This window comes from Pristiophorus japonicus, chromosome 11 (genome assembly GCF_044704955.1).
Source record: "Pristiophorus japonicus isolate sPriJap1 chromosome 11, sPriJap1.hap1, whole genome shotgun sequence".
In the NCBI taxonomy this organism is placed as follows: domain Eukaryota; kingdom Metazoa; phylum Chordata; class Chondrichthyes; family Pristiophoridae; genus Pristiophorus; species Pristiophorus japonicus.
The window spans coordinates 212,119,211-212,134,338 of NC_091987.1; the positions used below are offsets into that span (position 1 = coordinate 212,119,211).

Consider the following 15,128-nt stretch of genomic DNA (forward strand, 5'->3'; position numbering starts at 1 on the left):
CTGCCAACAGTGGCGAGACTGAAATACGGTCCCAGTACTGAACTTTTACAGCTCGAGCCCAACTCATTTGTGGATGTCAACAACTCAATACTAATTATAATTTGAATCTGCTTTGGTTTCAACAAACCAGTAAAGGTGCTGCAGTTTAAATAATATAAACAATGCTAACAAATTCAAGTAATGCAAAATAAACTCTATGTTTGGCCAATTAAAAACAAAAGGAAGGAAATGAATGAATACCACAAACACTCTCAATACTATTTCCCAATTCCTTTGCTACTTATCTTTCTCATGATAGTCACACCTCGACTGGCCAGACCAATCAAAATCATTCACTAATATCTACAAGGTACTTGTAAGTTATTCTTGAGGACTTTCTTTGAATCATACTCAATCGGAAAACAAGAACTAACAATCGAGAGATCTTCACTGTATATTATGAAATCTTTTCGTGGCATTGCTCTTGGTGAGTCTGGTATATAGAACCTTGGTTAGACCACATTTGGAGTACGGTGCACAGTCCTGGTCTCCCTATTATAAAAAGGATACAGAGGTACTGGAGAAGGTACAGAAAAGAGTTACAAGGGTGATGCCAGAACTGAGAGGTTATACCCATCAGGAAAGATTGAACAGGCTTGGGGTTCGTTTCTCGAGAAAAAAGGAGGCTGAAGGGTGTCCTGATAGAGGTCTTTAAGATTATGGAAGGGTTTGATAGGGAGACAGAGGAGGGAGCAGCAACGTCGGAGCAGGAGGCCTATAAAAGGCACAGCAGTCGGGGAGGCCAACTGGTCAGCTGCAGCAGGGAGAGAAGGCAAAAAAGTAGAAAGAAATCGAAGGGTGACGTCACAGCCAAGGGGGTAAGTGATTGGTAAGTAGTTTTTCTTTTTCTTTTCCTTTATCAGCAGATAACCTTTATCATTATTGTTGCCAAATTAAGTTAGTCTAGGGGTTAAGTCATGTCAGGAGAGCTCGGAAACGTGTCATACTCCTCCTGTGCTAGGTGGGAACTCAGAGACGCTTCCAGTGTCCCTGACGACTACATGTGCGGGAAGTGTATCCTGCTGCAGCTCCTGACAGACCGCATTGCGGCACTGGAGCTGCGCATGGATTCACTCTGGAGCATCCGCGATGCTGAGGATGCCGTGAATAGCACGTTTAGTGAGTTGGTCATACCGCAGGTAAAGGTTACACAGACAGATAGGGCATGGGTGACCAGCAGGAAGAGCAGTTAAAGGAAGGTAGTGCAGGGATCCCCTGCGGTCATCCCCCTCCAAAACAGATACACCGCTGTGGGTACTGTTGGGGGGGGGGGGGGGGGGGGGAATGACTCATCAGTGGAGAGCAGCAGCATCCAAGTTCATGGCACTGTGGGTGGCTCTGCTGCACAGGAGGGCAGGAAAAAGAGTGGGAGAGCTATAGTGGTAGGGGATTCTATTGCAAGGGGAATATAGATAGATGTTTCTGCGACCGCAATCGAGACTCCAGGATGGTATGTTGCATCCCTGGTGCAAGGGTCAAGGATGTCTCGGAGCGGCTGCAGGATATTTTGGAGGGGGAGGGTGAACAGCCAGTTGTCGTGGTGCATATAGGTACCAACGATATAAGTAAAAAACGGGATGAGGTCCTACAAGCTGAATTTAGGGAGCTAGGAGCTAAATTAAAAAGTAGGACCGCCAAAGTAGTAATCTCAGGATAGTCAGAGTAGCAATTGCAGGATAGCTAAGATGAATACGTGGCTTGAGGAGTGGTGCAGAAGGGAGGGATTCAAATTCCTGGGTATCGGAACTGGTTCTGGGGGAGGTGGGACCAGTACAAACTGGACGGTCTGCACCTGGGCAGGACCGCAACCAATGTCCGAGGGGGAATGTTTGCTAGTACTGTTGGGGAGGCGTTATACTAATATGGCAGGGGGATGGGAACCTATGCAGGGAAACAGAGGGAAGTAGAATGGGGGCAGAGGCAAAAGATAGAAAGAAGATAAGTAGAAGTGGACGGCAGAGAAACCCAAGGCAAAAAACAAAAAGGGCCACATTACAGCAATATTCTAAAGGGGCAAAGTGTGTTAAAAAGACAAGCCTGAAGGCTCTGTGCCTCAATGCAAGGAGTATTCGTAATAAGGTGGACGAATTAACTTCGCAGGCAGCAATTAACGAATATGATATAATTGGCATCTCGGAGACATGGCTCCAGGGTGACCAAGGCTGGGAGCTCAACATCCAGGGGTATTCAACATTCAGGAAGGATAGACAGAAAGGAAAAGGAGGTGGGGTAGCATTGCTGGTTAAAGAGGAAATGAACACAATAGGAAGGAAGGACATTATAGCTTGGATGATGTGGAATCTGTATGGGTAGACCTGCGGAATACCAAAGGGCAGAAAACGCTAGTAGGAGTTGTGTACAGACCACCAAACAGTAGTAGTGAGGTTGGGGACGGCATCGAACAAGAAATTAGGGATGCGTGCAATAAAGGTACAGCAGTTATCATGGGCAACTTTAATTTACATATAGATTGGGCTAACCAAACTGGCAGCAATACGGTGGAGGAGGATTTCCTGGACTGTATTAGGGATGGTTTTCCAGACCAGTACGTCAAGGAACCAAGTAGAGGGCTGGCCATCCTAGACTGAGAAAGGACTAATTAGTTGTGCGAGGCCCCTTGGGGAAGAGTGACCATAATATGGTAGAATTCTTTATTAAGATAGAGAGTGACACAATTAATTCAGAGACTAGGGCCCTGAACTTGAGGAAAGGTAACTTTGATGGTATGAGATGTGAATTGGCTAGAATAGACTAGCGAATGATACTTAAAGGGTTGACGGTGGATAGCCAATGGCAAACATTTAAAAATCACATGGATGAACTTCAGCAATTGTATATCCCTGTCTGGAATAAAAATAAAACGGGGAAGGTGGCTCAACCGTGGCTAACAAGGGAAATTAAGGATAGTGTTAAATCCAAGGAAGAGGCATATAAATTGGCCAGAAAAAGCAGCAAACCTGAGGAATGGAAGAAATCTAGAATCCAGCAGAGGAGGAAAAAGTGTTTAATTAGGAGGGGGAAAATAAGAGTATGAGAGGAAGCTTGATGTGAACATAAAAACTGATTGCAAAACTTCTATAGATATGTGAAGAGAAAAAGATTAGTGAAGACAAACGTAGGTCCCTTGCAGTCAGATTCAGGTGAATTGATAATGGGGAACAAAGAAATGGCAGACCAGTTGAACAAATATTTTGGTTCTGTCTTCACGAAGGAAGACACAAATAACCTGCTGGAAATACTAGGGAACTGAGGGTCTAGTGAGAAGGAGGAACTGAAGGAAATCCTTATTAGGCGGGAAATTGTGTTAGCGAAATTGATGGGATTGAAGGCCGATAAATCCCCAGGGCCTGATAGTCTGCATCCCAGAGTACTTAAGGAAGTGGCCCTAGAAATAGTGGATACATTGGTGATCATTTTCCAACAGACTATCGACTCTGAATCAGTTCCTATGGACTGGAGGGTAGTTAATGTAACACCACTTTTTAAAAAAGGAGGGAGAGAGAAAACGGGGAATTATAGACCGGTTAGCCTGACATCAGTAATGGGGAAAATGTTGGAATCAATTATTAAAGATGAAATAGCAGCGCATTTGGAAAGCAGTGACAGGATCGGTCCAAATCAGCATGGATTTATGAAAGGGAAATCATGCTTGACAAATCTTTTAGAATTTTTTGAGGATGTAACTAGTAGAGTGGACAAGGGAGAACCAGTGGATGTGGTGTATTGGAACTTTCAAAAGGCTTTCAACAAGGTCCCACACAAGAGATTGGTGTGCAAAACTAAAGCACATGGTATTGGGGGTAATGTACCGACGTGGATGGCGAACTGGTTGGCAGACAGGAAGCAGAGAGTCGGGATTAACGGGTCCTTTTCATAATGGCAGGCAGTGACTAGTGGGCTGCCGCAGGGCTCAGTGCTGGGTCCCCAGCTATTTACAATATATATCAATGATTTAGATGAAGGAATTGAGTGTAATATCTCCAAGTTTGCAGATGACACTAAGCCGGGTGGCGGTGTGAGCTATGAGGAGGATGCTAAAAGGCTGCAGGGTGACTAGGACAAGTTAGGGCGAGTGGGCAAATGCATGGCAGATGCAGTATAATGTGGATAAATGTGAGGTTATCCACTTTGGTGGCAAAAACACAAAGGCAGAATATTATCTGAATGGCGGCAGATTAGGAAACGGGGAGGTGCAACGAGACCTGGGTGTCATGGTACATCAGTCATTGAAAGCTGGCATGTCGGTACAGCAGGCGGTGAAGAAGGCAAGTGGGATGTTGGCCCTCATAGCTAGGGGATGTGAGTATAGGAACAAGGAGGTCTTACTGCAGTTGTACAGGGCCTTGGTGAGGCCTCACCTGGAATATTGTGTTCAGTTTTGGTCTCCTAATCTGAGGAAGGACGTTCTTGCTATTGAGGGAGTGCAGCAAAGATTCACCAGACTGATTCCTGGGATGGCAGGACTGACATATGAGGAGAGACTGGATTGACTGGGCCTGTATTCACTGGAGTTCAGAAGGTTGAGAGGGGATCTCATAGAAACATGCAAAATTCTAACGGGACTGGACAGGTTAGATACAGGAAGAATGTTCCCAATGTTGGAGAAATCCAGAACCAGGGGACACAGTCTTAGGATAAGGGGTAAGCCATTTAGGACTGAGATGAGTAGAAACTTCTTCACTCAGAGAGTTGTTAACCTGTGGAATTCTCTATCGCAGAGAGTTGTTGATGCCAGTTCATTGGACATATTCAAGAGGGAGTTAGATGTGGCCCTTACGGCTAAAGGGATCAAGGGGTATGGAGAGAAAGCAGGAAAGGGATACTGAGGTGAATGATCAGCCATGATCTTATTGAATGGTGGTGCAGGCTCGAAGGGCCGAATGGCGTACTCCTGCATCTATTTTCTATGTTTCTATGTTGAGGAGATGTTTCTACTTGTGGAGGAGACCAGAACCAGGTCCCATAAATATAAGATAGTCACTAATAAATCCAATAAAGAATTCAAGAGAAACCACAAGGAATAGTTGAGGTGAATAGCACAGATGCATTTAAGGGGAAGCTAGATAAGCACACGAGGGAGAAAGCAATAGAAGGATATACTGATGAAGAGGGGTGGGAGGAGGCTCGTGTGGAGCATGAACTCCAGCATGGACCTGTGGGGCCGAATGGCCTGTTTCTGTGCTGTGAATACAATGTAATTCTATGTAAATTGTGGACCTTCCATGGCATTGCTCATGGCGAGTCTGGGATATGCTGTTTAAAGTGGACCTCAAGTAGACACACCAACCAGCAGCAATGGGCGATCTGCTGATGGGCACTGCGAAGTGGCAGGGACTGGTTGAAGGACCAATGATCTCTGCTGCTTCTGACTGGCCAAAAGGACTCAATGGCAGTACATTGTAAATGCAAACGCAAGGGCTTTTAATAATATAGATAGGGCAATAAACAGAACAAGATGGATGTAATGTTTTTGAAGGGGAATAAAAGAAAAGATTACTTCTTCTCTGGCACGAGGTTGGTGAGGATCCCCATGGCATCACCAGCGGTTGCATCAGTGCAATTCACGAATCCCAACAGGATCTGGATCAACCTACACAAAATTACAATTAACATAGCCAGTCAGTCAGGAAAGAACTCACATTTATATAAATCCTTATCACAATCCCAGAGCATCCCTAAGCATTTTTAAAAGCAATGGATAACTTTTGAAGTGCAGATACACTTATATATTACACCGACACCATTAAGCTGACTGATGAGGACTGAGGGGAGACCTTATTGAAGTGTATAAAATTATAAGGGGCCTGGATAGAGTGGATAGGAAGGACCTATTTCCCTTGGCAGATGGGTCAACAACCAGGGGGCATAGATTTAAAGTAATTGGTGGGAGGTTTAGCGGGGACTTGAGGGGAAATTCCTTCACCCAGAGGGTGGTGGGGGTCTGGAACTCACTGACTGAAAGGCTGGTAGAGGCAGAAAACCTCACATTTAATAAGTACTTGGATGTGTACTTGAAGTGCCGTAACCTACAGGGTTACGGATTTAGAGCTGGAAAGTGGGATTCGGCTGGATAGCTCTTTGTCGGCCGGCACGGACACGATGGGCCGAAATAGTCTCCTTTGTGCTGTAAATTTCTATGATTCTATAATAGTGTCGCTACAAGCTATGGCGAAGTGATCTTGTTAACTGACTTGCTACAACAAAATTTCAATTATTTTCCGCATTAATTAAAGCTTACTACCTTTCAAAATAGTCCCAATAGTGATAGGAGGGAACTGTAAAGCGATTCGTTTTTATTTGAAGTACTCCTGTGTCATGGAAGCAAATGATAAACTCATTATCATCAAAATATCAATGAAGTTTGCAGCATGAATCCTCCGGAGAAGCAGCTTTCTCCTCTGCTAGGCCACCCGAAGAAAATGAAAACAGGACTTCCTTGGAGCAACTCCATTGGAGAAAAGAAAGGGGTTTGAGACCCAGGAATCTATATTGTCAGACTGGTTGTTCCATTTTTTTCCAAAGCCGCTGTATTTGCCTCATGGGTTCTTTGCTTAAGAATTCATAGCAACACATTGCTATTAATAACAAAGGTTTAACAATCAAACCACACATTACCAGTTCATCCACAAGGCTCACAACTGCGTACCTCATCGTGGATGACCTAGATCCAAGTGACTGGGGTTTTATTGAGTCTTGTGAACATCACATGACTGGCTGAGCCACTCACAATGCAACAGCTCTAAAAACCCATACATTACAGCCATCATCCCATGATGGCATCTTCCTTCAGGTGTTAAATGAGCCAGATCCCCATACCCAGCACTTTTGTCTCCTGTTGCAAGGCATGCTAGATTCGGTCAATTTTTCACTCCCATTTCAATGGCAAGATCTCTACTACCGATAAAACTCCATCAAAAATCTTTGAATGCTAAAAGGATCAGAATTAAGATGGTAGCTCAACCAACTTCACCCATATAGTAAGTCTTTAATTGTACTGCACTTGGAAACTGAGGATACCAGGACAACTGAAAGCATCAATCTGCCTTTCTTTAATTTCCCCATACATTACTGATGTGTCAATTATCCCTTCACGTATTTATGATGTTTTCTGCTGCAATGCTTTCTCATTAAAAACATCATAGGAGGAGTAAAAGAAAGACTTGGATTTATATAGCACCTTTCACGACCAGCAAATGCCTCAAAGCGCTTTACAGCCAATGAAGTACTTTTGAAGTGCAGTCATTGTTGTAATGTGGGAAACACGGCAGCCAATTTGTGCACAAGCAAGCTCCCACAATCAGCAATGCGATAATGACCAGATAATCTGCTTTTTTGTTATGCTGATTGACGACACCGGGGATAACTCCCCTGATCTTCTTCAAAATAGGATCTTTTACATCCACTTGAGAGGGCAGACGGGGCCTCGGTTTAACGTACCATCCGAAAGACGACAACTCCGACAGTGCAGTGCTCCCTCAGCACTGATGGAATAGGCCATAAGGCCCCTTGAGCCATTCAATTATCATGACTGATCTTCGGGCTCAACTCCACTTTCCTGTCCAATCCCCATAGCCTTGGATTCCCTTAAATAGTCCAAAAATCTATTGATCTCAGTCTTAACTATACTCAACGACTGGGCATCCTCAGCCCTCTGGAGTAGAGAATTCCAAAGATTCACCATCCTTTGAGTGAAGAAATTTCTCCTCATCTCAGTCCTAAATGGCCGATCCCCTTATCCTGCGGAGTGTTAATTGTTACTCGAACTGACCTCACATAGAGACAAGTTCACCATCCCGCCCTTTTCCAACCTCAAAAGAAAACTCTATTTGCCCTTTTACATCGGCAATAAGAGGGGATTACCTGGTTAAATTCAGATTGCACAGCAGTAAGCCTCTGCCATATTCGGACAGTAAGTAAATGGATAGTAGAGCCAGGCACTCCTTGTAGATTTCACTCTCCTTACATGACAACAGATCCAGTAACTTTTCACTAGTATCACAAGAAGTGATAAGTAATCGCTGGTTTTCCTCTATAAATAAAAGATTACGGATTAAAGATGCAAACAAAGTTTACCAGTCTTTTTATCAATCCAGATTGAAATCTTTAAAATGAATGCCATTTATTTTGCATTACTTGTGTAATCTTTCCGTAAAAGGCTACCATCCTGGTTTCATTCTCACGTCTTGTTAACTGGAAGAACCAATTCATAATCTCACCCCGCCCCCCAGACCACTATTTCAATTTGCCATTTATTACATAATATGAGAACAAACAAGGAGAGGAAAGGCTATTCAACCCATTGAAACTCATTCCTTTTGTACCCCAACAGTGTCAGCTGTGGCTCAGTGGGTAGCACATTCACCTCTGAATCAGAAGGTTGTGGGTTCAATTCCCACTCCAGAGACTTGAGCACATAAATATAGGCCGATACTCCAGTGCAGTGCTGAGAGAACGCTGCCCTCTCGGAGGTGCCGTCTTTCGGATGAGACGTTAAACTGAGGCCCCATCTGCCCTCTCAGGTGGACGGAAAAGATCCCATGGCACTATTTCGAAGAAGAGCAGGGGAGTTATCCCCAGTGTCCTGGCCAATATTTATCCCTCAATCAACATAACAAAAACAGATTATCTGGTCATTATCACATTGCTATTTGTGGGGATTTGCTGTGCACAAATTGGCTGCCGTGTTTTCCACATTACAAAAGTGACTACGCTCCAAAAGTACTTTGTTGGCTGGAAAGCGCTTTGAGACTTCTGGTAGTCGTGAAAGGTGCTATATAAATGCAAGTCTTTATTTCTTTTAATTCTTCCAGTCTGGCATCCAACTGCTTGTTGAATGCCTTTCGATCTACGTCCTTATCTGGCAGATTATTCCAAATATCTAACAGCTACTAAGGAAAGGAATTCTCAGTTTTAAATTTTCTTCTACTGTCCTCTGGCCCTAATTTGTGGACTTATTTTCAAGTAATTATTCTGGGTTTACTTTATCTGCACCAGTTAATAGTTTATATACCGAGGTCCCCGCCTTAGACGCCTTCTCTTAGAGACTGTGCAGCTTAAGGTCTTCGACTCTTCAGGACATCATCTTGCAGTTTGTAATCAAAAACATTGACAATAATCAAGGGAATAATGGAGGCATGTGAAAAAGGAAAGGCAGTAATCATGGGGGATTTTAACCGACATATCAAGTGGTCAAATCAAATCGCACGGGGTAGGAGCAATTCATAGAATGCATACGGGATTGTTTCTTAGAACAGTATGTTACAAAACCTACAGGGGAGCAAGCTATCTTAGATCTGATCCTGTGTAATGAGACAAGAATAATAAACGATCTCCTAGTAAAAGATCCTCTCGGAATGAGTAATCACAGTATGGTTGAATTTGTAATACAGATTGAGGGTGAGGAAGTAGTGTCTCAAACGAGCATACTATGCTTAAAACAAAGGGGACTACAGTGGGATGAGGGCAGAGTTGGCTAAAGTAGACTGGAAACACAGACTAAACGGTGGCACAATTGAGGAACAGTGGAGGAATTTTAAGGAGCTCTTTCATAGTTCTCAACAAAAATATATTCCAGTGAAAAAGAAGGGCGGTAAGAGAAGGGATAACCAGCCGTGGATAACCAAGGAAATAAAGGAGAGTATCAAATTAAAAACCAATACGAGTAAGGTGGCCAAGGTTAGTGGGAAACTAGAAGATTGGGAAAATTTTAAACGACAGCAAAGAATGACTAAGAAAGCAATAAAGAAAGGAAAGATAGATTACGAAAGTAAACTTGTGCAAAACATAAAAAGATAGTAAAAGCTTTTACCGATATATAAAACGGAAAAGAGTGACTAAAATAAATGTTGGTCCCTTAGAAGATGAAAAGGGGGATTTAACAATGGGAAATGGCTGAGACCGCAAACAATTATTGTGGAAGACACAAAAATCATGCCAAAAATTGCTGGTCACGGGAATGTGGGAAGGGAGGACCTTGAGACAATCACTATCACTAGGGGGGTAGTGCTGGACAGGCTAATGGATCTCAAGGTAGACAAGTCCCCTGGTCCTGATGAAATGCATCCCAGGGTATTAAAAGAGATGGCGGCAGTGATAGCAGATGCATTCGTTATAATCTACCAAAATTCTCTGGACTCTGGAGGTACCATCGGTTTGGAAAGCAGCTAATGTAACGCCTCTGTTTAAAAAAGGGGGCAGACAAAAGGCAGGTAACTATAGGCCGGTTAGTTTAACATCTGTAGTGGGGAAAATGCTTGAAGCTATCATTAAGGAAGAAATAGCGGGACATCTAGATAGGAATAGTGCAATCAAGCAGACGCAACATGGATTCATGAAGGGGAAATCATGTTTAACTAATTTACGGGAATTCTTTGAGGATATAACGAGCATGGTGGATAGAGGTGTACCGATGGATGTGGTGCATTTACATTTCCAAAAGGCATTCGATAAGGTGTCACACAAAAGGTTACTGCAGAAGATAAAGGTACACGGAGTCAGAGGAAATGTATTAGCATGGATCAAGAATTGGCTGGCGAACAGAAAGCAGAGAGTCGGGATAAATGGGTCCTTTTCGGGTTGGAAATCGGTGGTTAGTGGTGTGCCACAAGGATCAATGCTGGGACCACAACTGTTTACAATATACATAGATGACCTGGAAGAGGGGACAGAGTGTAGTGTAACAAATTTTGCAGATGCCATAAAGATTAGTGGGAAAGCGGGTTGTGTGGAGGACACAGAGAGGCTGCAAAGAGATTTAGATAGATTAAGCGAATGGGCTAAGGTTTGGCAGATGGAATACAATGTCGGAAAATGTGAGGTCATCCACCTTGGAAAAAAAAACAGTAAAAGGGAATATTATTTGAATGGGGAGAAATTACAACATGCTGCGGTGCAGAGGGACCTGGGGGCCCTTGTGCATGAATCCCAAAAAGTTAGTTTGCAGGTGCAGCAGGTAATCAGGAAGGCGAATGGAATGTTGGCCTTCATTGCGAGAGGGATGGAGTACAAAAGCAGGGAGGTCCTGCTGCAACTATACAGGGTATTGGTGAGGCCGCACCTGGAGTACTGTGTGCAGTTTTGGTCACCTTAATTAAGGAAGGAGATACGAGCGTTGGAGGGGGGTACAGAGACGATTCACTAGGCTGATTCCGGAGATGAGGGGGTTACCTTATGATGATAGATTGAGTAGACTGGGTCTTTACTCGTTGGAGTTCAGAAGGATGAGGGGTGATCTTATAGAAACATTTAAAATAATGAAAGGGATAGACAAGATAGAGGCAGAGAGGTTGTTTCCATTGGTCGGGGAGACTAGAACTAGGGGGCACAGCCTCAAAATACGGGGGAGCCAATTTAAAACCGAGTTGAGAAGGAATTTCTTCTCCCAGAGGGTTATGAATCTGTGGAATTCTCTGCCCATGGAAGCAGCTGAGGCTAGCTCATTGAATGTATTCAAATCACAAATAGATTTTTAACCAATAAGGGAATTAAGGTTATGGGGAGCGGGCGGGTAAGTGGAGCTGAGTCCACGGCCAGATCAGCCATGATCTTGTTGAGTGGCGGAGCAGGCTCGAGGGGCTAGATGGCCTGCTCCTGTTCCTAGTTCTTATGCTCTTATGTTCTTATGTTTTTCTTCATTTTCTCTCCTCTCCTAGATGCACTGACTTGACAGATTAAAATTAATCAGTTACAAAAGGTGCCCTATTAACTCCACAAATATAGGTCCATCATATTACCATTTCCACGAGAGACTGCCTGCCACAGCATGAGGACAGAACCACACAGCTCCGCCTCCCACGGTTCCTTCACTGAGCTGGTAAGACTCCTGTTGAAGGCATGAATGATAGAAAAATATGTATTTTTGGCTCGTGCAAAATTATACAAATAAAAAAAAACTCAGGATTACATAGAATATACAGCACAGAAACAGGCCATTTTGGCCAACCAGTCATTGCCGCCGTTTATGCTCCACTCGAGCCTCCTCCCGTCTTTCCTCATCTAACTCCATCGGCATCACCTTTTATTCCCTTCGCTCTCTTAAATGTTCAAAACCTAGTAAAAACAGTGGTTACTCAAGTAGTTTTCAAAAGGACAACATTGATTCAATTAAATAAAAGAAAATGCCACATACTTTTATACATTATTACAGAAACGACTGCAATTTGTGTCAATTTCTTTCACTATTTGCTATGTTAAGTGCACATCGGAAAAGAGATTAACTAATGCGTTATTGTCATTGTTATTGAATATATATATTTAAGGTGGAGACAGACAGATTTTTGAACGATAAGAGAGTCAAGGGTTAAGGGGAGCGGGCAGGGAAGTAGAGTTGAGGTCAAGATCAGATCAGCCATGAGCTTATTGAATGGCGGAGCAGGCTCGAGGGACCAAATGGCCTACTCCTGCTCCTATTTCCTATGTTCTTATTTATGCATGTCAGGTCGTGCGCACTTCATGCTCATCTCAGCATCAGCTCTTGAATCTATATTGTATGGATGCTTGCTGCAATAAAGGCGAGTCTAGAATCATAGAATGGTTACAGCACAGGAGGCCATTCGACCGATCAAGCCTGTGTCGCTCTCTGCAAGAACTAGTCCCACTCCCCCACCCTTTCCCTCAGGTACTTATCCAAATCCCTTTTGAAAGCAGTGACTAAGTCTGCCTCTGTCATGTATCCTACATGGCTACTGTTGGTACTGTCACAAGGTGTGCCACCAGAGGGCACAGCGGTGGGAGACTTGTGGGTTGCCTGTGCAGGTGTGCCTGGCCGAGTGTAGGGGGTGGGCCACCAGGTGTGATCCTCACTCTGGAGTTAACAAATAAAGGACCACGGTCACTACAGTTCAAGTACAACACATTGCCTTGTGGAGTCATTATTAGAGCATCTAAGGACACAATAGCCTCCACCACCCTTTCAGGCAGTGCATTTCAGATACTAACCACTCACCGTGTAAAAAAGTTTTTCTTATGTCGCCTTTTGCCAATTACCTTAACTCCGTCTCCTCTGGTTCTCGACCCTTCTGCCAATGGGAACAGTTTCTCTCTGTCTACACTGTCCAGACCCCTCGTGATGCTGGAGGCTGATGTACCAGTTATACTGCGGCTGCTGTGAAGCCCAGCTAGTGTGTGTGGCCCACCGCCTCGAGGTGGTCGCACTATGCTTGCCAGAACATGTCCAGCTGTCAGATAAGCACTTCTTCCACTGGTACAAATCAGAACGCCCGTCACCATCACACCACGCCTGAGCTGTCAGTGATTTACACTCGCACCAAATAGCAGGTTCCCTAGGGACTACGGCATCTGGTCAAGTGCCAGCTATAAAGGTTAATAGATGCAAAATTAATTTCAATGCATCTCTATGTTGTTCTTAATTTCCAAGGTTGGTCTCCGTGTCAGTGCTACCTGATACTGGTACTGACAACAGCCACAGTGCCTTACCTTCTTATAATCTCATTGTCATTGATAACACTGAATCCACCGCTTGTTCTGAATAAAGTCTGTTCAGTGCCTGCAACAACAGATAAAAGGCATATTCATGACCAAGTTTAAAAATAAACGAATGCCCATCATCCTTTATTACAGATGGTAATGTGTCAGCTTCCAAAAGCAAGAAATGCTGGATACAACAGACAGCCATCACCATTTGAAAACAAAAGATGAATTAATGTTTCAAGTTTATCAAGGACCAGAAACTAAGAGATAAGCCAGCCCATTTTCTAGAACTAAACAAAACAAAGGGAGGGGGGAGAAATCACCAACCTCCTACCTCAAATAAACAATTAAAGACTATATTAGCCTGCGAGTAGGTTTTAAAAAATCTGTAGGGACCAATTTTCTGACCCTCTCCGCTCCGTCTTTCAATTAAAAAAGGAGGGAAGAGAGAAAATGGGTAATTATAGACAGGTTAGCCTGACATCAGTAGTGGGGAAAATGTTGGAATCAATTATTAAAGATGAAATAGCAGCACATTTGGAAAGCAGTGACAGGATCGGTCCAAGTCAGCATGGATTTATGAAAGGGAAATCATACTTGCCAAATCTTCTAGAATTTTTTGAGGATGTAACTAGTCGAGTGGACAAGGGAGAACCAGGGGATGTGGTGTATTTGGACTTTCAAAAGGCTTTTGACAAGGTCCCACACAAGAGATTGGTGTGCAAAATTAAAGCACATGGTATTGGGGGTAATGTACTGACGTGTTTAGAGAACTGGTTGGCAGACAGGAAGCAGATAGTCGGGATTAACGGGTCCTTTTCATAATGGCAGGCAGTGACTAGTGGGGTGCCACAGGGCTCAGTGCTGGGACCCCAGCTATTTACAATATACATCAATGATTTGGATGAAGGAATTGAGTGTAATATCTCCAAGTTTGCAGATGACACTAAGCTGGGTGGCAGTGTGAGCTGTGAGGAGGATGCTAAGAGGCTGCAGGGTGACTTGGACAGGTTAGGTGAGTGGGCAAATGCATGGCAGATGCAGTATAATGTGGATAAATTTGAAGTTATCCTATTTGGTGGCAAAAACACGAAGGCAGAATATTATCTGAATGGTGGCAGATTAGGAAAAGGGGAGCTGCAACGAGACCTGGGTGTCATGGTACATCAGTCATTGAAAGTGGGCATGCAGGTTCAGCAGGCAGTGAAGAAGACAAATGGTATATTGGCCTTCATAGCTAGGGGATTAGGGGATTTGAGTATAGGAGCAGGATGGTCTTACTGCAGTTGTACAGGGCATTGGTGAGGCCTCACCTGGAATATTGTGCTCAGTTTTGGTCTCCCAATCTAAGGACGTTCTTGCTATTGAGAGAGTGCAGCAAAGGTTCACCAGACTGATTCCCGGGATGGCAGGACTGACATATGAGGAGAGACTGGATCCACTGGGCCTGTATTCACTAGAAGGATGAGAGGGGATCTCATAGAAACATATAAAATTCTGACGGGACTGGACAGGTTAGATGCAGGAAGAATGTTCCCAAGGTTGGGGAAGTCCAGAACCAGGGGACACAGTCTAAGGATAAGGGGTAAGCCATTTAGGACTGAGATGAGGAGAAACTTCTTCACTCAGAGAGCTGTTAACCTGTGGAATTCTCTACCGCA

At 43.9% G+C, this 15,128-nt stretch overlaps 1 protein-coding gene across 2 annotated transcripts in view; it reads right to left on the bottom strand.

Annotated features, from left to right (window-relative positions):
- The window catches only part of ttc12 (tetratricopeptide repeat domain 12), a 49,380-nt gene that overhangs the window by 13,086 nt on the left and 21,166 nt on the right, over positions 1-15,128 (bottom strand). For both annotated transcript variants that reach the window (XM_070894489.1, XM_070894490.1), the window contains exons 10-13: positions 13,474-13,543; positions 11,772-11,860; positions 7,900-8,068; positions 5,537-5,629 (exon numbers count right to left, since the gene is read on the bottom strand). In XM_070894489.1, the coding sequence (XP_070750590.1) occupies positions 5,537-5,629; positions 7,900-8,068; positions 11,772-11,860; positions 13,474-13,543 (421 nt within the window). The remainder of the gene's footprint in view (positions 1-5,536; positions 5,630-7,899; positions 8,069-11,771; positions 11,861-13,473; positions 13,544-15,128) is intronic.